This window comes from Lycorma delicatula, chromosome 13 (genome assembly GCF_047948215.1).
Source record: "Lycorma delicatula isolate Av1 chromosome 13, ASM4794821v1, whole genome shotgun sequence".
Taxonomy (NCBI): domain Eukaryota; kingdom Metazoa; phylum Arthropoda; class Insecta; order Hemiptera; family Fulgoridae; genus Lycorma; species Lycorma delicatula.
In genome coordinates, this window is record NC_134467.1 from 44654446 (window position 1) to 44681424 (window position 26979).

The 26979-nt window shown below is 39.0% G+C and overlaps 1 protein-coding gene across 5 annotated transcripts in view; it reads left to right on the plus strand.

The window, feature by feature from the left end:
• slv (sugar transporter SWEET1) overlaps positions 1-26979 on the plus strand; it is a 158912-nt gene continuing 131933 nt past the window's right edge. For 3 of the 5 annotated variants that reach the window (XM_075380809.1, XM_075380813.1, XM_075380808.1), the window contains exons 1-5: positions 1-135; positions 661-797; positions 5974-6051; positions 7030-7153; positions 10306-10464. In XM_075380809.1, the coding sequence (XP_075236924.1) occupies positions 721-797; positions 5974-6051; positions 7030-7153; positions 10306-10464 (438 nt within the window). In that variant the 5' untranslated portion in view covers positions 1-135; positions 661-720. The other 2 variants (XM_075380810.1, XM_075380812.1) reach the window with 2 other exon arrangements.

Below are 26979 nucleotides of genomic sequence, written 5' to 3' on the forward strand. Positions count from 1 at the left end.
AGTGACGCTGGGTACACGTATTAACGAAGTATTTAGCAGACGCTTATTTTATTACTTTTTTTTTACCGGCGGTGTTCTTACTAATTGAAATATTTTAATTTTAACATATTTTGAAATAAATATAATTGTTTTAAGGTATTTATTTCTAGAAAAAAAGTGTATAAATTTAATGGTATTTGATTTCTTTTTGTAAATAATATTTTTATTAAGAAGTATGAAAGCAGTTGGCATGTATACAAAATGTTTTTATTTTGTTTTTCAAGGACCGCAGGTATTATGTTAAAAATTCCATTCCTTGTCGTTAAATAAATTGCAGTAGATGTATATATGTGTTGCTCGTTTGTTAGGTTATAAACGGTATTCCTTTATTTATATTTTAAAGCTAATGTAATGGTGTATTACAGCTCTAATACACCTTTACAGGTGTAAACAACTAGTGTAATTGTTTTAAATTGTTAGTTACCGTAAATTAATGGTGAGTTTTGGGTCTCTTACACATAAGTATTAAACTAATTTTATTATTGTTGATTTTTAAATTTGGTTATGAAACTTAAGTTTCTCAAGAAACAAGAAAATGTCATTTAATAATATGAACTGTTTATTAGTATCATGATTTTATAGCATTTTTTGAAGTTATTTATTTTGGTTTGTTATTTGTAGGAGTTTATAATGAAGTAATGTTTTGAAAAATAACAATATTAAAGTGGAAATTACTTAATTATGGCGCTTTCTGAATTCAAAGAATTACTAGCAACAACTGCTACAGTTAGTGCAATAATGCAATTTATGTCTGGAGCGTAAGTACAGTAAATTTTATATTAGTAATAGTATTTTTTTTTTTTTTAGTAGTTGAGTCGTGATATTTCTTAACTTTTAGGTTAACCTATGTTATTTTATTTATGAATAAAGGACGATTGTGTAATACAGTTTTATGAAGTATTTTAGAAACTTATGTGAAATTATTTACATTATATTTTGAGTGTTTGTTAGTAATATTAAATTTTGTAGTGTTCATGTTAATCTTTGAACAATTTACAAACTCTATTCATGTTTTTTCTTAATTATCAAAGTAATAAAATTTTATTGTAAAGGATATTTTTTGTATTATCTCAGTTTAATAAAATATGTATAGTAAACTTTTAAACCACAGTTATACATTTTATGTATATATATCTGTGGATTAAAAGAATGATAAGTTTCCTTTAATAAAGAAAGAACTCCTCCTGCATTTTAACTGTAGGATTTGGTAAACTCCTGCAAATTTTCTGCATTATGCAGAAAATTCAGAATGATTTAATTAATTTTAAATTATAAACAGTAGTTACTTGCTTTTAATGAAATTCATAAATATTTCTTTTCTTAAAGCATTTAAGTCGGCTGATAAGAAACATTGAAAGAGTAATTAAACTATAAAATGTATGTTGTGCAGTGAAGTGTGCCAAAAAGTGACTGATTAGGTGTACTATTTTTTATGATTAACTGATAGTAAGATACAGTTACATTATACAATTGGTTTCCTTATTTTTATTCTAATTGTCCTTATGAATAATACGGTATTTAATCTATAGTATACATTAACGTATGATTCTAGCTACTGTGAAAACAAATATATTGTTATATAGTGGTTTGATGCAGCTCTCCAAGATTCCCTATCTAGTGCTAGTCGTTTCATTTCAGTATACCCTCTACATCATACATCCCTAACAATTTGTTTTACATATTCCAAACATGGCCTGCCTACACAATTTTTCCCTTCTGCCTGTCCTTCCAATATTAAAGCGACTATTCCAGGAAGCCTTAGTATGTGCCCTATAAGTCTGTCTCTTCATTTAGCTATATTTTTCCAAATGCTTCTTTCTTCATCTATTTGCCGCAACCCTCTTCATTTGTCACTTTATCCACCCGTCTGATTTTTAACATTCTCCTATAGCACTGCATTTCAAAAGCTTCTCATCTTTTCTTCTCAGATATTCCGATCATCCAAGTTTCACTTCCATATAAAGCAACGCTCCAAATGTATACTTTCAAAAATCTTTTCCTAAGATTTAAATTAATTTTTGATGTAAACAAATTATATTTCTGACTGAAGGCTTGTTTTGCCTGTGCTATATTCGCCATTTTATATCGTTCTTGCTTCGTCCATCTTTAGTAATTTTACTTCCCAAATAACAAAATTCTTCTACCTCCATAATCTTTTCTCCTCCTATTTTCACATTCAGCGGTCCATCTTTGTTATTTCTACTACATTCCATTCCTTTTGTTTTCTTCTTGTTTATTTTCATGCGGTAGTTCTTGCGTAGGACTTCATCCATGCCGTTCATTGTTTCTTCTAAATCCTTTTTACTCTCAACTAGAATTACTATATCATCAGCAAATCATAGCATCTTTAACTTTTCACCTTGTACTGTTACTCCCAATCTAAATTGTTCTTTAACATCATTAACCGCTAGTTCTATGTAAAGATTAAAAAGTATCGGGGATAGGGAACATCCTTGTCAGACTCCCTTTCTTATTACAGCTTCTTTCTTATATTCTTCAATTATTAATATTGCTGTTTGGTTCCTGTAAATGCTAGCATTTGTTCTTTTATACCTGTACTTGAACCCTACCCTAATTTTTTTAATATGCTGAACATTTTATTCCAGTCTAGATTATCGAATGCCTTTTCTAGGTCTATAAATGCCAAGTATGTTGGTTTGTTTTTCATTAATCTTCCTTCTACTATTAATCTAAGCACTAAAATTGCTTCCCTTGTCCCTATAGTTTTACTGAAACCAAATCTGTCTTCTCCTAACTCTTCTTCCACTCTCCTCTCGATTCTTCTGTACAGAATTCTAGTTAAGATTTTTGATGCATGACTAGTTAAACTAATTGTTCTGTAATCTTCACATTTATCTGCTCCTGCTTTCTTTGGTATCATGACTATAATACTTTTTTTGAAGTCTGATGGAACTTTCCCTTTTTCATAAATATTACACACCAAATTGTAATCGCTTCCTCCCCTGCACTGTGCAATAATTCTATAGGTATTCCGTCTATTCCAGGTGCCTTTCTGCCATTCAAATCTTTTAATGGTCTCTTAAATTCAGATTTCAGTATCGTTTCTCCCATTTCATCCTCTTTTACTTCCTCTTCTTCCTCTATAACACCATTTTCTAATTCATTTCCTCCGTATAACTCTTCAATATATTCCACCTACCTATCGAGTTTATCTTCCGTGTTATAAATCGGTGTACCATCTTTGTTTAACACATTATTGGATTTTAATTTATGTACCCCATAATTTTCCTTAACTTTCTTGTATGCTCCATCTATTTTACCAATGTTCATTTCTCTTTCCACTTCTGAACACTTTTCTTTAATCCACTCTTCTTTTGCTAGTTTGCACTTCCTGTTTATAGTATTTCTTTATTTGTACGGAGGAAATGAATTAGAAAATGGTGTTATAGAAGAAGTTGAAGAGGACACGATTTAGACATTTGTCATAGCGTGGTACCAACTTTCCAATACCCTCGTCATAGAACAGAACCGCCTGTGTCTTCAGCTTGGTCTGCAGCTCGATGTCTGTGCCAAAATTTTGTCCTCCTAACCGTCGTTGCATGCGAGCAAAGAGGTAAAAATTGGATGGAGCCAAGTCCGGGCTGTATGGTAGGTGATCAGGAGAGCCGCACAGCGTGTGCGTGATCCTGACCGGCGCGAGGTCCTGTTTGCGGAGTATCGTCAGAAAAGGAACGAGTATTTTCATAGTATTAGGACTTCGAAGCGAGATTCCTGGCGCTCTTTTGTTCAAGAGCAAGGGAATAAAGACCCTTGGGGTGTTGTTTATCGAATACTTGGTCAGAAGCGGAAAAAGGACAATCTTCTGTCGGCTCTCTCGATCCAAGACGGCGTTGTAGTTGAGAAAGATCGTGTTCTATCTCTTCTGATGGACGATCTGCTCCCCGATGATACAGAGGTTAGTGAGACCTCCTATCATCGTATAGTTCGAGCGGCGGTTGTAGATTTTAACACAGACTCTGTGTCTTCGGAGATTACTGAGGCGGAAGTCCGCCAAGTAATCTGTAGCCTTGCTAGGAACAAAGCCCCCGAATATGATGGTATTACGGTGGAGCTCCTTGTTCGCACCCTGCCTGTGATTCTTGGCCCATTGACTAGGGTGTTCAATAGGTGTTTATTTCGCTAGCTTGCTGGAAGCGTGGTATTTTGAAGCTGTTATTCAAAGGTGGCGACAAGGACCCCACCGTCAGTTCTTCTTACCGTCCTCTGACGCTCTTGCCAGTTGTTGGAAAGGTTTTTGAAAAGGTACTCTACCTCCGCATTAAAAGTAGGTCGACTTCAAAACACATGCTGATGGACGACCAGTATGGCTTTAGACCCGGCAAGAGTACAGAGGACGCGATTCTTAGGGTCCTGGATCTTGCTTCAGGCAGTGAGTGCAAATGTGTACTCGGTGTCTTCTTGGACATATCCGGGGCATTTAATAACTTGTGGTGGCCCTCTGCCTTGTTTCAATTGCAGAAGCGTGGTTGCACGCGGAATGAAATTAGCACTCTCTCGAGTTACTTCAGCGAAAGAACTGTTGTCCTTCGTGATGGCAGTTCGCAAGTAGGAAAGAGCCTTTCTAAAGGATGTCCACAGGGCAGTGTATTAGGTCCACTCGTCTGGACCATCGAGTTCGACTCTCTCATGCGGCTGCGTTTGCCTGGTGGCTGTCGCGTTGTGGCTTACGCCGACGATGGGCTGCTGCTGGTCGAGGGCGGTTCGCGTGCTGAGATTGAGCTTAGAGCGGCACAGGCATGTAGGGTTTTGCGGTTGTGGAGTCTTCAGCATAAGATGGTTTTCAGTGCGGAGAAAACCGGCTAGCTGCAACTCGCCACCCGCGGGTTGTGATGGACGACCGTTCAATTAGGTATGTCACTCTTCAGAAGTATCTTGGTGTTATCCTTGATAAGAGGCTTCTCTTCAAGTAGTATCTGCAATGTGTGGCGAAGAAGGCAGTTGATGCTTTCTTCGGCGTCCGTAGAGTAGTCCATCCCGATTGGGGGTTGAATTTCCGTACCGTGCGGATTCTTTTCAAAGGTGTTTGCGAGACCATTATGTTGTACGTTGCGCCCGTCTGGGCTCATCGTATGCGGTACCAATGTTATAGGGACATTCTATTAAGAGCCCAGCGTCTTCTTTTATTAGTGGTTGTCGGCGGTTACAGGACTGTCTCGCAAGAGGCAGTAACCGTGATCGCAGGCATCCAACCTGTGGATATTTCGGCTACGGAACGTAGCCAGCGGTATGTTGCAAAGAAGGGAGGCCTTCTTGACCGATTTTTGCGCGGGTTTTTATTTCGCGACCCATCGGACCTTGAAAAAAATAACCCTCGTAAGTATTACTTATGATACATCGTTGAAAAGCTCTCAATCAGGGCCTATCACTTCATTAAAGAAAAACCCCAAAATCCAAAAAATTGGATTTTGGGCTTTTTTTGAACACTTTTGATCCCGTCGATTGCAGTCAAAATGGGAAGTGCACAACTAGATATAACAACAGTCCTAAATCCAAAATTCCAACATCCTACTGCTAATTGTTTTTGGGTTATGCAAGATTCATACATACATAAGTACGCCAAAATTAGTCAAAATGGATTCAGGTATGAGCAGAATGGAAATTTCCTTTAAAATCTGAATCCAAAGTTTTTCGCAATCACAATATTTCTTTTACTTCGTACAAGGAAAATGTTTGATTCTCATAATTAAAAAAAAAATTATGTAAACATAGAAACAAAATGATCTGTTAGTTGAAATTAAAATATTATGAAATAATTCATATGAACGTTGACCTATTGTTTGTATGATACCTTCATTTTACTACAGGTATATATCTACTCCTGTTTAGGAGGAACCTACTGTGTAAGTGTAAATGTTCATTGTCTTGAAATCAATTCAATAACTATTATAGTTGTTACTTTTTTTATGTTCGTAGTATAGTTGTCCAGAAATATGTACTCAAAGGAACTGCAGAAAATGAGTCCGGTTTTCCATTTATGTCTGGATTCTTATCGTAAGTATATTTTTTGTTGTTTGATCTATAACAATAAGAATAGATATTATATTTTACATTGAATCAGAACAAGAAAGCGATATGTTAGTGCTACAAACCATACATCAAGTGTTGTCAAATATTTGAGCAATTTTTTTTTTAAATTTGAAATAAATGATACTGCAAGTGAATAATAGTGATACAGAATTAATGAGGTCAAATTTTCTATATATTACTTAGTCTATTTTTTATTTTTACAGTAGCATGCAAATTAATCTGAACATAGGAAATTTTTTGTTTATTTCTATGTTGTGGCTACACTGCTTGACCATACCCATTCTTTAAGTTCCGGTGTAATGTGAAGTTATTGTTTTTTAAGGTTTTGTTGTTAATAAAAGTCAACATGTTTAAAATTTTATTTCTTTTTTGTTGACATTATTTACATCAATCTTCTTATAATTAAATTCTCTACAATTTATGTTTAAAAAATGTACGATTTATCGCCAATTTAACAATGTTATTGTACGTCAAATGTAAAAAAAATGTGTTTTGTGACCATATTTTTGGTGTTTTACATGGGATATCTTAGAAACTAAGAGAGATACAGTTCTGGGACCTATTTTCTTTCGATTTCCCAGCTCAAAAACCAAAAGAAACAATTGAATGTGATCCTTAATTGACCTTCCCAGAATTTCAGAAAGCCTTAATTTACCCGGAGAAACTGAAACTCGGGCGAAATCTTTCACCCTGTATAACTCGCTAACGAAGCGTTTTCAGACCTATGTTTATATGAAATTTTTTTTTATTTTTAGCCTCTAGAATGAGTTGTCAAAGTATTGCCCTATCCTCCTGAATCATCCTGTATACTTGCAAGCTCAATGTAGTTGCAATATCAAAATGATGAATGAAATAAATATTTGACTATTACTCAAATTACAAAAATTTAATAGCGGTTAAAATCATTTCATGATTATGATTAATTCATTTATTATTTTTTAGGTGTATGTTATGGGCGCGTTATGGTTTTATGATAGACGATCTAGCTATGGTATTTGTTAATTTGACTGGTGTGACACTAATGTTGATTTATGGAGGAGTGCATTATAAGTATACTCCACGTAAGGTATGTCAAATTATATTTTTATATAATCTCTCTCTCACTCTCTCTCTCTCTCTCCCTCTCCCTCTCTCCCTCCCTCTCTCTCTCCCTCCCTCCCCCCCCTGCCTGCCTGCCTGTGTGTCTGTGTGTGCCTGCCTGCCTTCCTGTGTGTCTGTGTGTGTGTCTGTCTGTGTGTCGTGCCTGTGTGTCTGTCTGTGTGTCGTGCCTGTGTGTCGCGCCTGTATGTCTGTCTGTGTGTCGTGTCTGTGTCTGTGTCTGTGTGTGTGTGTGTCTGTGTGTGCGTGTCTGTCTGTGTGTCGTGTCTGTGTCTGTGTCTGTGTCTGTGTGTGCGTGTCTGTCTGTGTCTGTATGTGTGTGTCTGTCTGTCTGTCTGTTTGTGTGTGTGTGTGTGTCTGTCTGTCTGTCTGTGTGTGTGTTTGTGTGTGTGTCTGTCTGTCTGTTTGTGTGTGTGTGTGTGTGTCTGTCTGTCTGTGTGTGTGTCTGTCTGTCTGTGTGTCTGTCTGTCTGTGTGTCTGTCTATCTGTGTGTCTGTCTGTATGTGTGTGTGTGTGTGTGTGTGTGTGATCTTCATTTTTTTTATCTCTCTAAATCCTAATTATTATTTGTATGGAAGAGAATAATTGAGATACAATTTTCTGAATCGTAAGGAATCTTAAATTTTTGTAAGTATAAACATACTTACATTTCTCTCTCCCCCGCTCACTCTCTCTCTCCCTTCTTTCTGTCTCACTCTCTTTCTCATATTTCCTCAATCTGCCTCACTCTCACCCCTCTCATTCTCTCTCCCTTTCTCTTTGTTTTTTCTTTCTGCCTCTCCCTTTGTCTCTTTCTCCCAGTTTTTCTCTCTTTCTGTCTCTCTCTCTCTCACCTTTATTTTGTCTCTCTCTCTCATCCCTCTTTCTCCCTTCCATCTCTGTTAATTTCTCTCTCTCTCTCTCTCTCTCTCTCTCTGATCTTTATTATTATTATTAATCTCTCTCTATAAATCTTAATTATTATTTGTACGGAAGAGAGTAATTGAGGTACAATTTTCTGAATCATTAAGAATCTTTAATTTCTTTTCTTTAAATTGGGTATTTAAATTTTAAACTCCTTTGATTTTTTTTTATTCCGCCTAATATTTAACATTTAGTTTCATCTACTTTAATATCCCACGTTTCATTTACTTTATCCTGTATGTGAAGCATTATCTATATGTCATTTTCATATCATTTATATAATAAAAAAAATGTGCAGATAGTATTCTATTGTGCTCGAGCCAATGATAATATCAATCCACGACCGTACTTTTGTTTTTATACATTGTTACACATTTGGTATGCTGCATTTGTCATTTTGATCCATAATTAAACCCTTCATGTAAATCTTTTCTTGTTAAGCAAGTCATGTTAATTTTCTTAGCGTGTTATAATATCTTTTTGTATGTTTATGAACACTTTCACCAAACTTGCATTAAATTTTCATCTGTTTTCAATCAGCAATCTACCGCAAAAATTAACTCTGTTGTGGATTTATCTCTTTGAATAACATATTGTAATTCTTCTGTTATTCTTTTTCTTTCATCTGTTCAGTATTCTTGGTCGATGACTATCTTATATTTTAATTGTTTATAAATTATATATTTTATCTAAAATAAATAATAATTGTATATTATTATTCAAATATTTTTTTTTGTTTCATTAAAAATATGATATTAAATTTTTACTATTTTGTAGGGAGGGGGTTTATAATTTTTAACACGTGGATAAAAATCTAAGTGTCTCAATATTGTTTCTTTTCAATTTTGTAATGTTTTATTTATATACTTGTTCACGCCGTTTGCGTAAAGTTATTTTATTTTCAATAATGTTTTTGTCATTATTTTTATCTGCTGTGGTCACAATGTTTCATAAAAGCAATTTCTATTTAATTACCACATTAATTTTTAACTGTTTTTTGTTGGCTCATTTTTATTGTTGTCAAGTTCTTAGAAATATACTTTTCTTTGTCTGCGACCACGTTATTTCCTACTCGTTCATATTCAACAATTTTTATCTATCTTACGTAACTTTTTTAATGGTCTGCTTGCTTATAATATTAATTTTCGATATGTTTTTTCTTACCCAAACTTCCCGTCTATGCTAATTTCTTTGTCTTACCAATACCAGCACACTAGCTCTTGTTGTCAACACACACTCTTCGGTCTATTGCCTTTGTTTTCCCCTTCTTCTCATCACGCCATTATTTCTTCAGTCCAGAACAGACTTTCTTGGTGTGCGGACCTATGGACTGAGTCACTTCTTTACTTCGTCCAGCCTCGTTTCTTTGTTAGATATCTTCAAATTCAGTATTACGTTTCTCCGGAAAGTGTTTCAATCGCCACAAACTGACAAGTCTATCGACGCCGAATCTTCTCAAACTGCAGATTACATTTTCACTGATGCAGAATCTCCAAACTCGTTGCTACATATCTGAGATACTTCGTATTTGTCTAACCCTACACCACGTCTCACCCCTGCATTCCTTATACACCACGGCGTCATTAATATTATCATTAATATTTGTGGAACACTCAGTTCATCATATCATATGCCTTTCGATCTCAAGTCTAGTTTAAAAAAACCATTTATTCACTTAAGTGCAGTCACGATAGGTGATTTACGTATTTTAATTATTACGATTTGTTACTGTAATTAACTCTATAATTTATTCTTGTAACTTGTTAATCGTCGAGATTAATCTTTTTCTATTCATGAACTGTATTCATAATACTTCTCGTAAATTAACCTAAAGTAATTACTCCTGATGTGCAGTTATGTTTTAGGACTTTGTAATTTTATATTTTCAAGAATGCTTATTTACCAAAATGAACTCTATTTATATGTTTATTTATTTCAATTTGATTATTTTAATTAACTCTTTTAGTACTAGAATATTATTGTGGCCTTTTTCATGTAAATCTCATTTAATGTTATTATTACTGTTATGCTGATTTCAGTTGATATTCTTATGTATCATTTAGTTACGTTAATTTCATAATTTCTTTTTAGTTTTTAAGGTTATGATTTAACATAAGTTCAGAGTCGTTTTCTTTCTCATTAAAGTCCAATTTCTTTTGGCAAATACAAGCTGTGTTTTTTGTTAACTTTACCCAACAATACGTTTTTCTTTTTCAGAAAGTTGTGTTGAGACAATTACTGGTTGTTTTGATAGTTATGACATTGGCCCATGGGTACACGATTTATGAGACCGATTCAGAAATCGCTTCAACTAGGTTTGGCTTTCTTACCTGTTGTACTACATTAGTATTTTTTGGGTCACCTCTAACCAATTTGGTAAGTAATATTTATTTTTGTGGATATTTATAGTATTTTCTGTTTTTAATTATTTCCTTTTATATTGGACGATTCCTTTTCTAATGTATGCTTGAATTACACATGTGTATGAGTGAGTGAGTGAGTGACAGATTTACATAAAAACGATCAGGGGGGTTTGTCGATTATAGTAAATAAAATTATAAAGATGTTTTATTGATGATACCGATAATAATGAAAAAGCAGAAAATTAAAGAAAGAGAAATGAAGTGTCTCATTATTTATGTAAATATCCCTTAAGTTTTTTTCAGCCAGTCAAGGATGTAATAAGTATGTGGCATTTTTTTTTTAAAGTATTGTTTTGATATAAAAAATAGACAGATTTAAAAGAAAAGTTATTTTTCGAAAGCCTGGATCTTAATCTACAATTCTACATAACCATCTTCATTAAGTTATTTGTTGTATTGTGTGATTAGCTTCTGCATTTTCAGCTTCATAGAAATATGCCGCCTGATAAGATACGAACAAAAAAACTAAATAACTTAGAAAATTATCCAAAATTTTCTAATGCGATTCATTAGGTCAACAATCAAACAAAAAAAAAAATAAAAGCAGAAAACCTCGACGTTTCTTCCAACATATAGGACTTTATACTACAAATGACAAAAAACAACACCGGCAAACACATATAAACCTCCCACCGCCTGATCTAATAAAAACCAAATCACCACTACTAAAAATGTTATCATTTTCATAGATACTCCCACCAGCATACCGATAATAACATTAAGTTAACCCAAACAAATAAATACTAAATCTAAACTACACAAAAAAAAACAAACTAAAACCATCAAATAACCATTAATTTACAACCAATTTTTATAAATTAAAAAAACACATTAGCATATATAATACTTAAATAAGATATGTCCGTTCTATTATTTATAGAATTTAAATCCTTTTTAATGTGGATCATCTCCAATAAATATATTTGTTTTTACAAAATTAGGTTCCCTTTCTAAAATTTTTACTGTATGAAAATCAAATTTACGTTTTTTTGCTTTTTCAAGCTTATTCAATGCAATAATTTTACTTTTCCTATATTTATGTGGCTCAATTCTTTTTTTAAATATTGGGATGTTTATTCAATATAACATATTGAACAACCACTACATGGTATATTGTACACAACATTACACTGATTTTGCTTCTTTGTTGGCGTCTTTAATTGAATTGCATTAGAAAACTTTCTATTAATTTGGATAATTTTCTAACTTATTTAGTTTTTTTATATTTGTCTAACCAAAGAATACAATTTACGAATTATTTTATATATATATATATATATATATATATATATATTTTTTTTTTATTCATGGAATAGTACCATCTTGATCTCTAATCCACAAAGTCACTTGGTTTGAATCCTGGTCAGGCTTAAATTTTTTTTCATACATCTGTAATACTCATGTTTGGAATGTATGAAAAATTCATACTTCTACAAACTATTTAACAAAAAAAAAGAAAAAGTTATTAACATTAGGGAATAAACTTGACTCAAGTTGTATTATTTATAAAATATAATTATACTGACATAAAGCTATTAGAAATGACCAAATACTTAGCAAATACTGCAAAATATGACCATATGAAGTTGTAACCTTTTTGTATATTTAATTTTCATTACCTTATCACTTTTATTATATACTAGCAGACCCGACAATGCTTCGCTATTGCTACATTTGCTATATATATATAGATTAAAGAAACACAATTGAAAGTTTAATAAAACATTCAAAAAATTAACACTATGAACTTCTCAAAATTTAACCTTTCACTTTATCCCTTTTTCACTTTTCCATTTACCCGTTTCTCCCTTTTTCTATATTTCCCTTTTACCCTTTTCCGCTATTTCTATTGTTCCATCAACAAAAAGGAAGATTGTTTTGCTTTTAATTCATCTTTTTTTACTCTTCTTGATTAAAGTGTTCAAATTGTTAATTATTATTTATAAGAGAGTGGTTGCTATGAACAGATGATCCATTACCTTCTGCATTATAGAAAATCCTTTTGTTCACCGTACCTTCCATGGTCTTATCCAGAAGAAAGTGAGAGAGATAGTTTTAATTTTGCTAAAGGATTTTTGGTTTTAGAATTTTCATTATGATAATTTTCCTCCATGCAGCTGGAATTTTATTATTCTGTATCCTGTTAAAGAATAGATACAAGTATCTCTTAGATGGCCGACTTCAGATTCTTGAGAAATCCTGCAGTTGATTAAATGTGTCATATAATTTATGCTACAAGTGTTTGATTTTTGTATATCTGGTTGTTTATTAATAGGTAATAATTACTTTTTTACTAGTCTCGAGGGGGGGGGGGTAGTACGGAAATAGGAGTACGGCCGCCGGAAATGACACGTCATCCAAGAATGGCGGCCGTCCGCTATCTTGGATTGTGACGTCGGTGGCGCCGTAGCCCGCAGTTTTTTAACCTGTTTTTTAGGACGTTCCTCGAGGATGATCCTGGTCGTCGTAGATCGTGCACCGGGAGGCGGTGTCTACTGCGCGCGCGTGCGTGCGTTAGCGGAGCGACGTAGCGAGAGATGTTTACCGTGTGGGATACGGCGCTCGACTGACGAACCGTCCGTCCGGCCTACGCGTGACTCTTCCTGCCTATCACCCCTCACATCCGCTCGACTCCGATTAAAACAATAAAACAGGAAAACACCTGCTTATCTATTCTCCACACACATCCGCTCAATTTTTTTTAACAACTATTTTTCCTTATACATATTATCGGTTCACACATACACACATACTTGCTTATCTGTAAATAAAACAATAAATGGTTGCATTTCCGTACCACCCAGGAGATAGCAACCGCGGCGCATTGAGATTTTTTTTAACGTGTGATTTTTCCCCTAGAGGTCTACAAAACACTCGACTATATATCTTAAGAAACGTCTTCATGATACTTCTTTACAAGACCGGGATGTTATGAACGACAAATACAGATGGTGAGTAATGATAAACTTGCACAAGAAAGCACATCTATGTGAAACAAAAAAATCCCATTTAATAAAGATACCTCTATTATTTATGTATGCGATACCCGCCTTCTTCTGCAAGTTTATCATTACTTATCATCTGCGTTTGTCGTTTATAACATCACGCTCTTGTAAAAAAGTAAAGAAATAATGTTTCGCATACAAAATATTGCAAACTTGCACGCATATGTCTATCGTACCACTCACCTTTATTTGAAAATACCGAAAATTTGTTAAACACTCTCCTAACCATTTGTAATACAATTGATAGTGAATAAATCCAATATCATATCGTGTCACGGGCCTTGGAACCATTGCACACAATAAACGTAAATAAATATCGTTTTAAAACAATAGTTAGTTAGGACTTATTGTATGGGGGTTTAAAGTGTTTTTGTTTTGTGTATGTATGCAATTTTGTGTTGTTTGTGTATTATGTGTTGTAGTCCTTCAAAGGACTTTTTTAAGAAAAACTGTTTAAATTTTAAAAAACATTCGTTTCGATGAACGACGGTTTTCTTTATCCTCTTCCTCGTATTTTTGTTTACGTTTCGTATTCTTGAATGAAATAAAATAAAAAGAAGCGATATGACGTCCTCTCGTATATCGATTGATTTTAACGTAATCGATTTCTGAATTTTCATCGTGTCGTACGCAACCAAGAGAGGTTGGGTATCATCACCACAGTTGTTAGAACAATCTACTTCATCGCGGGTCCTGAAGAAAAGTCCTCCGTCCGTCGCTACATTAGAAGTTACTCTTCTTTTTTTCATTTGCAACATACACGTTTACAGCGAGTACGTTGTTTTTTCGATGATACGTATTGAGATCGTGTAACACCTTCGCATCCAAATTCTTATTCGACGAATGATTTAATTTGAACGCCTTTACGTTACCATCGTCACCGTAGAATCCGAAAAATAGCACTTCTTTACTGTCAATAAGTGCAATAGCTTTATCACCGCATTCAAATTCGCAATAATATTTTCGTCCACATCCGAAATCGCCATCATTGAAAATTATCTTCACCAATAGGTTATCACCCCCGACGGGGAGTCTTATTCTTTAAGACTTTGGGGGTTGGCGTCCCCACGGGCCTAGCCTCTGCAGCTATTCTTCCCACTATACAGTAAGCTGCAGAACACTTTACATTATACACATATACTACACCAAGAACACTACATAAATTACAACATACACAATTACACAACAACATCCTACACTGATATTTCTTACATTAACACTCGGTGGTGTTGCGACATCTTACGAAACGCAACCGTAACCCAAGTTGGGAACAAATCGTGCCGATGGGTGAATGGCTCTACGTAGTGAGTCTTGAACGATGTCCTCTGGGCACCAGGGCGAACCCAGTTGTACTTAGCTCTAGCTCCAGTACGCGTGCGCTCTGCTGGAGTGGTCCATTTTTCGCCGTTACTCGTGGGACCAAAATTTCTGTTCCTATATTAAATTCCAAGATGGTTGGTGGTCCATCTGAAAAAACCACCAAATTAAGTCTAGCGAAGAGACCTCGATCAGCTTTGTCTGACGAGGATAAAAGTCCTATGGAAGAGAACTACAAATCTTTAGACTTGAACCTTAAAAATATTCGATTCATTGTTCTCCGAAATAGTCAGGAAGGTGGCTCCCTCCAAAAGGTTTCACCTTTCCTAATAAATAAAACTGTAACAGGTGCAAGTGGCTCCCCGAAGAACATCAGGAAATTACGCGACGGATCGATTCTGGTTGAAACATTCAACGACGAACAGAGTCGATCAATCTTACGTCTCCGTAATATGGGTGGTATAAATATAAGTGCTGAAAGCCACAAAACTTTAAATACGAGCAGGGGTGTAATTTTTTGTCGAGACCTTTTAGATATACATATCAATGAAATAGTTTACGAGCTTTCCCACCAAGATGTTGTTGAAGTGAAACGTATTATGAAACGGCAGAACGGAACAGAAGAACCGACACCGTCTCTTATATTAACATTTAATCTCCCTGTCCCACCAGAAAAGATCAAAGTGGGTTACCTCTCGGTTCGGGTACGACCATTCATACCCAACCCACGGCGATGTTTCAGATGCCAAGGTTTTGGTCACACTACAACATCTTGAACAAAAACTGAGATCTGCGCTCGATGTGCTAAAGAAGGTCACAATGACACTAACTGCGAAGAAAGTGAAAAATACGCAAACTGCTGTGGTCCACATACAGCCCGCTCCCGAGATTGCCCAATCTTTAAAGAAGAAAAGGCAATTCTCAAAATCTGTACGGAGCAAAAGCTATCTTTCCCGGCCGCACGAAGAGAATACAAAAAGTTAAATAATTCACGGAACCTGGTTAAACCAGATGTATCTTTTGGCACCGCTACATCTAAACAAATTCCTACAAATGTTAATAATCAGCAGTGCGGATCCTGCAATGAGCTTAAAAAACTTGTTCAGATGCTTTCTGATCAAGTAGCTTCACTTACAGCCACTATCTCAGAGCTGAAAAAGATGAAGAAAACTTCTTTCGTTGCAGTTAGTGAATCCAACAGTGTGATACACACGAAAGTTCCTGCTCCCAAAGTCGTACCGGCACGAGTAGCGACTATCACAGCTGGCAGTAAGCCACCTAATAAGCTCCCCGTAAAGGGAACCCACATAACCACCACCTCTGGGATGTTAACTGCAGCATCCCATTCAAATAAATCTCCTCCACCATCGCCTCATTTACTGGAGGATATGGTTGAAGAACCACCCGACCCTAGGGCATCGGAGTTCTTTAAAATAAAAAATACAAAAAATAAAAACCGAATCACCTACAACTAATTTTTATATAATTTCCGAAACTTAATTTTATTATTTATTTTTTTACACTTATGAACATTATTCAGTGGAATGTTAGAGGTATTCGGTCCCGCATTGAAGATATTAGAGTACTAGCGCACGCACATGATCCACCAATCATGTGTTTCCAAGAAACTCACCTTCTACAACATGACCCAATTACACTCGGAGGATACTTCTGTGAGAGATACGACTGCCTAGTAGACAGTAGGGAGAGTGGTGGAGTAGCGATTTTCATGAAGAATGGGGTGTCTGCTACAAGAATTTAACTAACCACTGTCATTCCTGCTATTGCAGTAAAGGTCTCTATTCCCTTCAAATTGCATATCTGCAATCTGTATCTCTCACCGAACACTGAGTTCAGTGCTTTAGATGTCTCAAATCTCCTCACGCAAATACCATCTCCATCGTTAATAGTAGGAGACTTCAATGACCATCATATTTCCTGGGGCTCAACCGTCTGTTCCACTCGAGGAAATATGATAAACAGATTGAGACAAGACTTTGTCGAAAATTTAATCGTAGGCCTACAACAGAACATCTAAATTTATACCGCAGGGCTAGAGCAGTGTGCCGTCGAGTATTCTTGGACGCTAAGAGGAATTCATGGACGAAATACGTGAGCACTATCTCACGCACTACTCCCTTTCTACTGTATGGAAGAAAATTCGTGCAATTTTCGGATCACCGAAACAATCTATTCTCGGTCTTATTGGTGAAGGAGAACTCCTTTCATCATCCTCGGAAGTGGCAAATAGTCTAGCAAAATCTTTCCGCTCGGTGTCTCTCACCTCATCATATAATAACGATTTTCAACGTTACAAGATACAAATAGAAGTATTATCGTTAAACATTGGTGATTCGGTTGGTGAATTAAACACTCCATTCGTATTTGAAGAATTGTTACATGCACTTAAAAACTCACGGGACACTTCCCCAGGACCGGACAACATTCGCCTTTCCATGCTTTCACACCTTCCTAATTCGGGACTACAACAACTTTTGAATATTTTCAACGGTTTATTCTCCGAACAAGTCTTTCCACCCGGCTGGTCAGAAGCATTTATTATACCAGTACTAAAACCTGGTAAAGACCAAACGAACCCCTCAAGCTATCGCCGTATTTCATTAACAAGCGTTTTGTGTAAAATAATGGAGAGAATGGTAAACCGCAGACTTACATGGTACTTGGAGAAACATGGCTTTCTATCGCCAGAACAGTGTGGTTTTCGACAAGGACGATCTTCTATTGACCATTTAGTGTCACTAAAAACAGCCATACAAAACGCTTTCCTAAATCGGCAGCACCTCGTCGCTATCTTCTTCGATATAAAAAAGACGTATGACACAGCCTGGCGACGTGGTATTCTTAACACTCTCAAAGAATGGGGAATCAAGGGCAATATGCTTGCTTTTATCCGGGGATTCTTAAATCACCGAACGGCTCGTGTTCGTGTAGATGATTCGCTCTCAGATAGTGTCATCTTGGAGAATGGAGTGCCCCAAGGTAGTGTATTAAGTGCCACCTTATTTTCTGTAGCCATAAACGATATTACCAAATGTGTGCAGGCTCCTGTCTCATGTTCTCTATTTGCTGACGACTTTGCTATCTATATTGCAAGCCGTTCAACACCTACAGCAGAGAGACTACTGCAGAACACTATATCTCACCTTGAAGCTTGGTCCAGGAGTACTGGTTTCACATTTTCATCCGAAAAAACAAAATGTGTAGTTTTTTTCTCGGCTACGAAACCCTTCTATTCCGCAAATTTTTCCGGAGGGACTATTACTATCTCTACTTACGTCAAGTTTTTGGGTTTATTTTTTGATAGCCGTCTTACTTGGGTCAAACATTTAAAAGAATTGAAAACAAAATGTTCCATACTACTAGATATGATGCGAGTCCTTACTAACACCAACTGGGGAGCCGATAGGTCATGTATGATACGTTTTTACTATTCCTTTGTTCGCTCCCGTTTAGATTATGGTTGTGTCGCCTACTCTTCAGCTCGTCGATTCGTGCATAAAATGCTGGATAGTGTACATCATGCTTTCCTTCGGCTTGCCACAGGCGCGTTTAAATCAAGTCCTGTCGCAAGTTTACTTGTAGACTGTGGTGAACCATCACTTTGGGATAGACGAGACCAGCTTTTATTATCTTATTTTGCTCGTCTCAGAGGACAGCCAAATCACCCGGCTCTTGACTCGGTCTTTAGAAATCCTAATCTAGGAAAGTATGAGGATCATCCACGTCGTACTGCACCTGTAGGTGTCCGTACCTGGCGTCTGCTGCAGCATATAAATGTTGACACACTGTCATTCTTTTCTATGTATCATTGCTCATATCCTCCATGGAGAATAAACCTTATAAATTTTAATTTTGACCTTACTACATGCAATATACAATCAACACCATCTATTGTCTTTCAGCAAATGTTTCAGTGTGTTCTCTCCAAGATGAAACCAGACGCGGTTGTATACACTGATGGATCGAAACAAAACGATACAGTTGGGTGTGCATTTGTTGTCAATGAAAGAACTTATATGTTTGGTCTACCCGGTATTACGAGTGTGTTTACCGCTGAACTATACGCTATAAATAAGCCTCTAAGCATCATTAACCCTAAATATAGAAAAATTCTTGTTTGCAGTGACTCGTGTAGTGCTCTCCAAGCCTTAAAAAACTTTTATTCCAAACATCCTATCGTCATTGAAATTTACAACGTTGATCACCAACACGTACGCGCACATCTTCTTCACTTACAGGAATCGTGATGTTTACACCTCGAGTGTCTCCCAAAGAATAAACTACTTGGAATGGAATGCAAAGTTGGCAGGAGTCTATTACTCCCTACTCAATCGCAGAACCTGGACAGAGTCCCTTGCTGCTGGATCATTCTAATCGGGCTTGTTTTTTTAAAGGGTTAATTTTAAATAGCGGGTCTAATTTTTACAAGTTTTGTTTATTATTATTTAGTGTTTTAAGGACGGATTTAATTGCATTCCAATTCCGTTGTTTAACCAGCGTTATCGAACCCATTTTATGGGCCGACCGCGGAAGGCTAGGCTTATAAAGCCTGTCCTCCCGACGTAATTCCCCTTCAGACCGTCCACTGAAGTCCTTTCGGTGCTAACTCTTTAATAGGCTAGCAGGAATACGCCACAACGGGGCACTACCTGTAAGGAGGGAGCAATGCGTCCCCTTTTCCGGAGGAGTCGCAATTGCTGGGTTATTTTATCTTATTGTAAGTTTTGAAAAGGAGAGGATGTTTAGAAGCTCTTCATCCGCTTCTGGTATGGCTGTAAACTACTTCGGAATGGAATGGAATGCGAAGTTGGCAGGAGTCTATTACTCCCTACTCCATCGCAGAACCTGGACAGAGTCCCTTAAACTACTTCACCCGGTTACACTGTATTTATATGCTACTCCCCACCACACCTACCACGTCCTACTCTCTCTACCAATCAGAACGTCACAGTCTCCCCACCCAACGACGCGGGTAAAATCATCTAATATCCTGACAACAGCATTCTGAAACATTTTCAAAAAATAGAACAATGCATTAAACACTCCTCATCATTTGCAACATAATTTGATAGTAGATAAATCTATTACCACATCATGTCGCGGGCCTTGGAACCTGCATTCAATAAATGTAATTAAATATAGATTTCTTTCTTGTATTCTTTAAAAGAAAACATTTAAAAAAACGATAGTTACAGTTTTTATTGAATGGGGGTTTAAAGTGTTTTTTGTTTTGTGTGTGTATGTGTATTTTTTGTATTGATTGTGTAATGTGTTTTAGTCCTTAAAAGGACTATTTAGATCTTACTTGTTCACTGTGGTGTGAAAATTGTTCACATGTGGTGTTTGAATAAACACCACATGAAACATGTTTCCAATTTTTCCTTTGAACACAAGCTTCAACTTGCATCTCAATGACAGCATTCAAATCTTCAACACTCATTGTATTGGCGAATCGTTTATGGAATGGAATGCAAAGTTGGCAGGAGTCTATTACTCCCTACTTTATCGCAGAACCTGGACAGAGTCCCTTGCTGCTGGATCATTCTAATCGGGCTTGTTTTTAAAAGGGTTATTTTTTAATCTCGGATCTAATTTTTCAAGTTTTGTCTATTATTATTTTAGTGAATTTAAGACGGATTTAATTGCATTCCAATCCGTTGTTAAACCAGCGTTATCGAACCCATTTCATGGGCCGACCGCGGAAGGCTAGGCTTATAAAGCCTGTCCTCCCGACGTAATTCCCCTTCAGACCGTCCACTGAAGTCCTTTCGGTGCTAACTCTTTAATAGGCTAGCAGGAATACGCCACAACGGGGCACTAGCTATAAGGAGGGAGCAATGCGTCCCCTTTTCCGGAGGAGTCGCAATTGCTGGGATATTTTGTCTTACTGTAAGTTTTTTTAAATTTAGACCGCGTTTTTGTTTTATGCGCGACTTACCGTGTTTGACGTCTTCAAACTATATAACTCGCGAAAACTTTTCACTCGCGACCCCGGAAACGCATCTGACGCACTATTCCGTTTATGGCTCATGCGATATGGAGGCCCCTAAGCCTGGTTTGTCGATTTTCGGCTACCGCACCGCACCATCACGGTGGTTCGTCCAGTACGGCGTGAGGCCGCTTCCTTACAACTGTCGGAGTTGGGTCCTCTCGGCAGATGTCCCGAAGATGACTGTGTTCGGACACAGCCGCTCTCCCGAACAGTCTGCGCGCCTGCGCCACCCCCACCTCGGACACGGATTGAAATCTCGCATCAGATCGGAGAGTGGCGTTCCTGACGAACCACGGAGCTCCAAAGATCGTCCGCAACGCGATGTTTTGGACGGCCTCGATCTTCTTTTGAAGCGAGGAGCTCAACACTGCCCCCCATGCCGGGTAAGCATATGTTAGAATCGGCAGTACGTACAGCCGAAAAATGAGGAGCTTAGTTGCCAGTGGGTACGGGCTGGCACTGTTCAGCACTGGGTATAGCGAGGCTCTGGCGGCCTTAGCCCTCCGGGTCGCATAATTTACATGTTCGCCGAAGGTAAGCCGCCTGTCCAACACCACCCCCGGCTACTTAACTGTTTTCTCAAAAGGGATTTTCTCCCCTGAGATTTCCAGCTCTCTGGTCGGTTTTCGTGTCTTGCATGTGAACATCACGGCCACCGATTTTTCACCGTTGACCCTAATTCTCCACATGTCGAGCCACGGTTCCACTAAGTCCAGCTGCCTTTGGAGCCTACGGACCGCGTAATCCACATTTGCGGATTCGTAGAAATATGCCGTGTCGTCTGCGAAAAGGGCCGTTTTGACCCCTTCCGACAGCGGCATATCGTTCACGTACAAAGTGTACAAGAACGGGGAAAGTACTGCTCCTTGGGGAACCCCAGCGGCTATTTCTCTGGTGGAGGAAATCGTTTCCCCTACGCGCACGACAAAATGTCGGTCTAGCAGATATGATCGCATCAGTCTGACATAACGGTAGGGGATCGCCGATCGCGCTAGCTTATAAAGCAGCCCGCTATGCCAAACTTTGTCAAAGGCCTTGGCCACATCCAGAAAAACGGCTGCAGTCACCCGTTTCCTGTTCAGGCCTCCGACAAGGTCGTCTATTATTTTTACCAGTTGGAGGGTGGTTGAGTGACCCTCCCTGAACCCAAATTGCTCGGGCCGCACTTCTCCCTCCATGTATCGCCTCAGTTTTTCGAGAAAAATCCTCTCGAACAACTTAGACAATACCGGTAACAGGGAGATTGGCCTATAATTCCGTGGGAAAAGTAAACTTTTCCCCGGTTTGGGTAAACATACGACTTTGGCCGTTTTCCAACAATTCGGGAAATATCCAACGTACAAAATGGACGTGAATATCACCGAAATTGCTGTAATCACGGAGGCCGGTATGTTCCGGAACTGTAATCACGGAGGCCGGTATGTTCCGGAATGCACGGGCGCTGATCCCGTCGACACCCGGGGCCTTGTCGGGGCTTGTGGCCTTAATGGCTGCGGAAACATCCGCTTCAGTGACTTGGTCAATCTCTAGAGGGGCGTCCTCCACCTGTGAGAAATAATCTACAAGAAAGGATTCCACCTCGGTTGTGTGCTCGTCGTTCGGGGAGGGAGGGGGGTTTGGAGTGAACTGCTCCTCCAAGGTATCGGCGAATACCTCGGCCCTCTCCGCCTCCGAGTATGCAAGAAAACCTCGCTGCCCCACAACCGGATGGCGAGGCTTCTTCCCTTCTCGCAGTCTCCTGTTCAACCTGAACACCGAGGAGATGTCGTCAGAGACCGAGGCGAGGTATTCGTTCCACGAATCCTCTCGATGGCTTGTCAGCAGTTGTTTTACCCTGTCCGTTTGATTATAAAAGGCCCGCTTATCAGCGGGGGACAGGGTGATTCGATATCTCCTCCTCAGTCGTCGTTTCTCCGTTATGGCTTCGGAGATATGAGGAGGGAAGTCGTTTCGAACAACTGCTCGAGTTTTGGCCGATGAGCTGCCTGCCAGGGCCTCGGTCATTGACGATGTGACGCGCCCGACAGTGTCGTCGATTTCCTCCGGGGTGTTCAGGAGCTCAGGATTTACCGGCCTGTACTCCCGCTGGAGGGTCTCGTAGAACCTTTTCCAGTTGACTGACCTTCGGGGTATAGGCGGGTGATCTCGGCCACCCCCTGCCTGACCTAGTTCCAACAGGACAGGGGAATGGTCCGAGCTGAGGTCTTCTATCGTTTCAATCATGAATGGGAGGGTACCCCCCTTCATGACTGCGATATCCAGCACGTCAGGCCTAGATCTGCCTGAGCGATGCACGAACGTGGGCACCTCAGGGCCTACGACGACCAAACGGCGGGCTCTTGCCCTTTCGTACAGCAATCTGCCATTCGGATTTGTCAGAATGCTGTTCCATGACACGTGTTTGGCATTGAGGTCGCCCATGAGTATCACGGGCCCATCCCAATTTTCCAGCACGGCATCCAGATCTGCGCTGGTTACCGCGTCGTTCGGCTTGCTATAAGCCGAAACCAGCCGATACACCGTGCCCAGATGCTCCACATGCACACACGTTTGCTCCATCACGTTTGAATGAAGAACAACGCGTGTATGCATGTGGCGTCTGTGGACTAAAACCGCAGTTCCACCAGAGGTGCGAGATCCGGGTCGAACTGGCCTATCCGTCCTATATGTAAAATAGTTCCGAAGGGTCAGTTGCTTGCTTGGGTTCAAGCACGTCTCAGACAACAGTATCACGTCTATCAGTAGATCCTCGGCCAGACGGCATAGTTCCTCCGTCCGGCCTACTACTGAGTTGGCGTTCCACTGCAAAGGTCTGAGGGTGGGCCTAACCATACCTGGACAGTACAGCCATGAGGTACTCTATTAAGGACTGAATACAGTCCTTGAGAGATTTTGCCTGGAGCAGGCGTGGCAAAACCATCATGATATCTGGCAGGATATCCTTCACTGTCATCTGCGACAGGAAGTCCATGCCAGTGGTCTCCAACGGGGTAGCCGGTTTCGGATTGCCGCTGGAGGTGCCTTTTGGCGCGGCCGCCCTTTTGGTGGGGCGCGGGGCCACAGGGGCCGCGGTGTTTTTAACAGCCTGCTTGGCCTTTCCAGCCGGAGCAGGCTTTGCCTTTCCCGTCGAGGAAGGCTTGGCCTTCTTCGCCGGGGCCGGCTTTGTCGCCGCCTTTTGTTTCACCACCTTCTTGGTGGTCGCCGCCGGTTTTGGCTTGGCGGGTGTTGGGGAGGGTACCTCCCCTTTTTTCACTACCGCCTTGGCCACAGGTGCCGGCACCTCCGGTTTGGGGGCTGATTTTCCCCCACCGGCAACACGGGCCCAGCTGCGGCCGTCAACAGTCGCGGGCTTGTTAATGCCCTTGACCTTATTGACTTGCTCCTTATAATAGGGGCAACCCCGGTAATTAGCCGGATGAGGCCCCTTGCAGTTAACGCATGAGGCTGGTTCCTCACGCGGCTTAACGCATGTGGCAGTGTCGTGGTCTCCACCACACTTGACACATTGCTGGGCCCTCTGGCAGTAATTGGACGAGTGTCCAAATTTCTGGCATCTGTGGCACTGGGGTGGTCCCCCTCGTGACACAAACGCAGTCACTGCGACCTTGCAGTAAAAAATACTGCCAAGGTCATAAATGGTCCGGGCCGAAGGGGTCCTCTTAAGGGCCACTAGGCAGGTCGGGGTTTCCCGACCGTCCCTTGTGAGGAGCTTCTTTACCGAAACCACCTCATAGCCAAGGGAGGTCAGTTCCTCCCTTACTTCCTCCGGGGCAGCCCCATAGGGGATCCCCCGTATAACCACCTTCAGATCCCTGTCCTTCGGGAGCTGAAAGGAGTGAAAGGCGATTCCCTTCGAGTGCAGAAAACTCTGCACCGCCCGGTAATCCGCCTCGCTGCCCAGCTGCAGCCTTATCGAGAGCCCGGTGCTTTTAGCCACCAGGCGCCCCCCGATCCGCGACTTAATGTCGCGCGCTAATGCTGGCCACTCCTTCGGGCAGTCCAGCATTATTGGCGGGATTTTCTCCCGCCTGACGGTAGCAGGCTGTGATGGGGCCCCATCATCAGCCTGCGGGTTGGCGGCTGCTGCAGCCCGCTACGGGCTCCGTCTCCATAGGAGGCGCGGAGTCCCGGCGTTTCTGGCGCTTCCTAGCGCCAGACCCGCTTTCCTCTCCACCGACGGACAGTTCCGGGGTTGTAGTTCGGGGTGGGGCAGGCCTTACTTTTCCTTCCATGAAGGAGAAAAAAGCAGACTAAAATTAAAAATTAAAACTTATATTATCACTACACTTGCTGTAAGAAAATACACAACAGAAATAAAATTGGAAAGTTTAATTTCCTGTTAAAATAAAAATTATTTTAGAAGTATCACAATAGTCTATTATGTTAGGCTATTAGTCTAATGTATAACTAATGACTACAAGAGTTCACTTTACATTATTATAATAGAAATTTGAATAGAGTAAGAATAAAATTAAGAAAAGGATTATCCTTTTCATAATGTAACTGGCCTGTAATCCAGGTAGCTGGCCGCCCGGCTGATGTCCTAGCAGACCCTTCTCACATTGTCTGGCGACGCAGGTAGAAGAACTGTTGAACACCTGGCTGGAGTGGTTACAACTCACAATCACAGAGCACAATAAGACACAACCTTTCACCTTTCAAGGATGGAATCTAAAAAAAAAAAAAAAAACCGAATCGATTAGGTAAAAATACCTTAAACTTTTCTTCATCCACATCACCTCGTACTGTGCAAACGTACATTTCCCGAATCGTGTGTCCACCATATTTGTGGCCAGTATGTCGTACGGTTTGTCGATTTTCATTTCGCTGACGCTCTTTGTATCCAGATTAGGGTGTACGGTTATTGTGTTTAACTGTTCGACAATTTTTTTTCTGTTACCGTCAGTCATGATGATGTTTCTATTACAAGAGCTGCTGTTAGAATGATTCTAGCATAGATACGAGTTGCTATCTATCCTCCCGGTACATCTGCTTGTTAACGAACAAGTAGATATAAATCGTTATTATTTTCCTTATGATAATGCTAAATAACCACACAATCATGTTTTGTCCTGCTTATCTATTGCACACACATCCGTTCAAGTTTTAACAACTATTTTTTCCTTATAAACAGGAAACGCTGCTTATCAACCGCATGAACATGTTTTGACATCCTTATCACCAATCACATTCGCTAGACTCCGATTGAAACAAAACAATTAATCTTTTCCTTATAAAACAGGAAAACACAATCAACCCACCACATCCTACCAATTTGTATAAATCGTGAAGTTTAATTAGTACACTTCCACTTCAAAAATGGATCTGTTAGCAGATGAAGAATTTGTAGTGTACGTAATTGAGAGCGATACACTTGAAAACGTTTCTCCTAATATTGATGAAGTATATGATTATTTTGAATCAGTACATAATACATATATGCACCAAAGAAGATCTTTTAAGAAAAAAAATTAAAAAAATTATTGAATACGATAAAATATATAAATCTTTACGAATATAACAATTATTTTATCCAAAAAAATCGGTCCTTCTCAGGACCACCTTAAACACTCCTAACCATTAGTAACACAATTGATAGCGGATAAATCCAATATCATATCGTATCACGGGCCTTGGAACCACTACATTCAATAAGTGCAATTACATATTGTTTTAAAACAATAGTTAGTTATAACTTATTGAATGGGGGTTTAAAGTGTTTCTGTTTTGTGTATTTGTGTGTATGTGTTAAGTGTTGTAGTCCTTAAAAGGACTATTTACACATTACATGTCCACTACGATCACGTATTCTGTCAATCCACCAAATATATAATTATGTAATGCTATCGACAATTCAAATACATCGTCTTCTTCAATATTCGGATAAGACCAAACACAAATGACATAAAACTTTTGCGGTACCAACGCACTATATCGTTTTAAAAATTGATATGTTTAATCTTTCTTTATGGTGAATTCATCCGAATAATAGTAAATTACTCTAGTATGCGTTGGAATAGTATTAAGAGTTGTTTGCCAGCTTAATGCTTGTAACGACTAAACACAGCCACATATTCCCGTACTTTTCTTTCCTTGATATACATAACAAACGCTAGTAGTGAACACTGTAAGG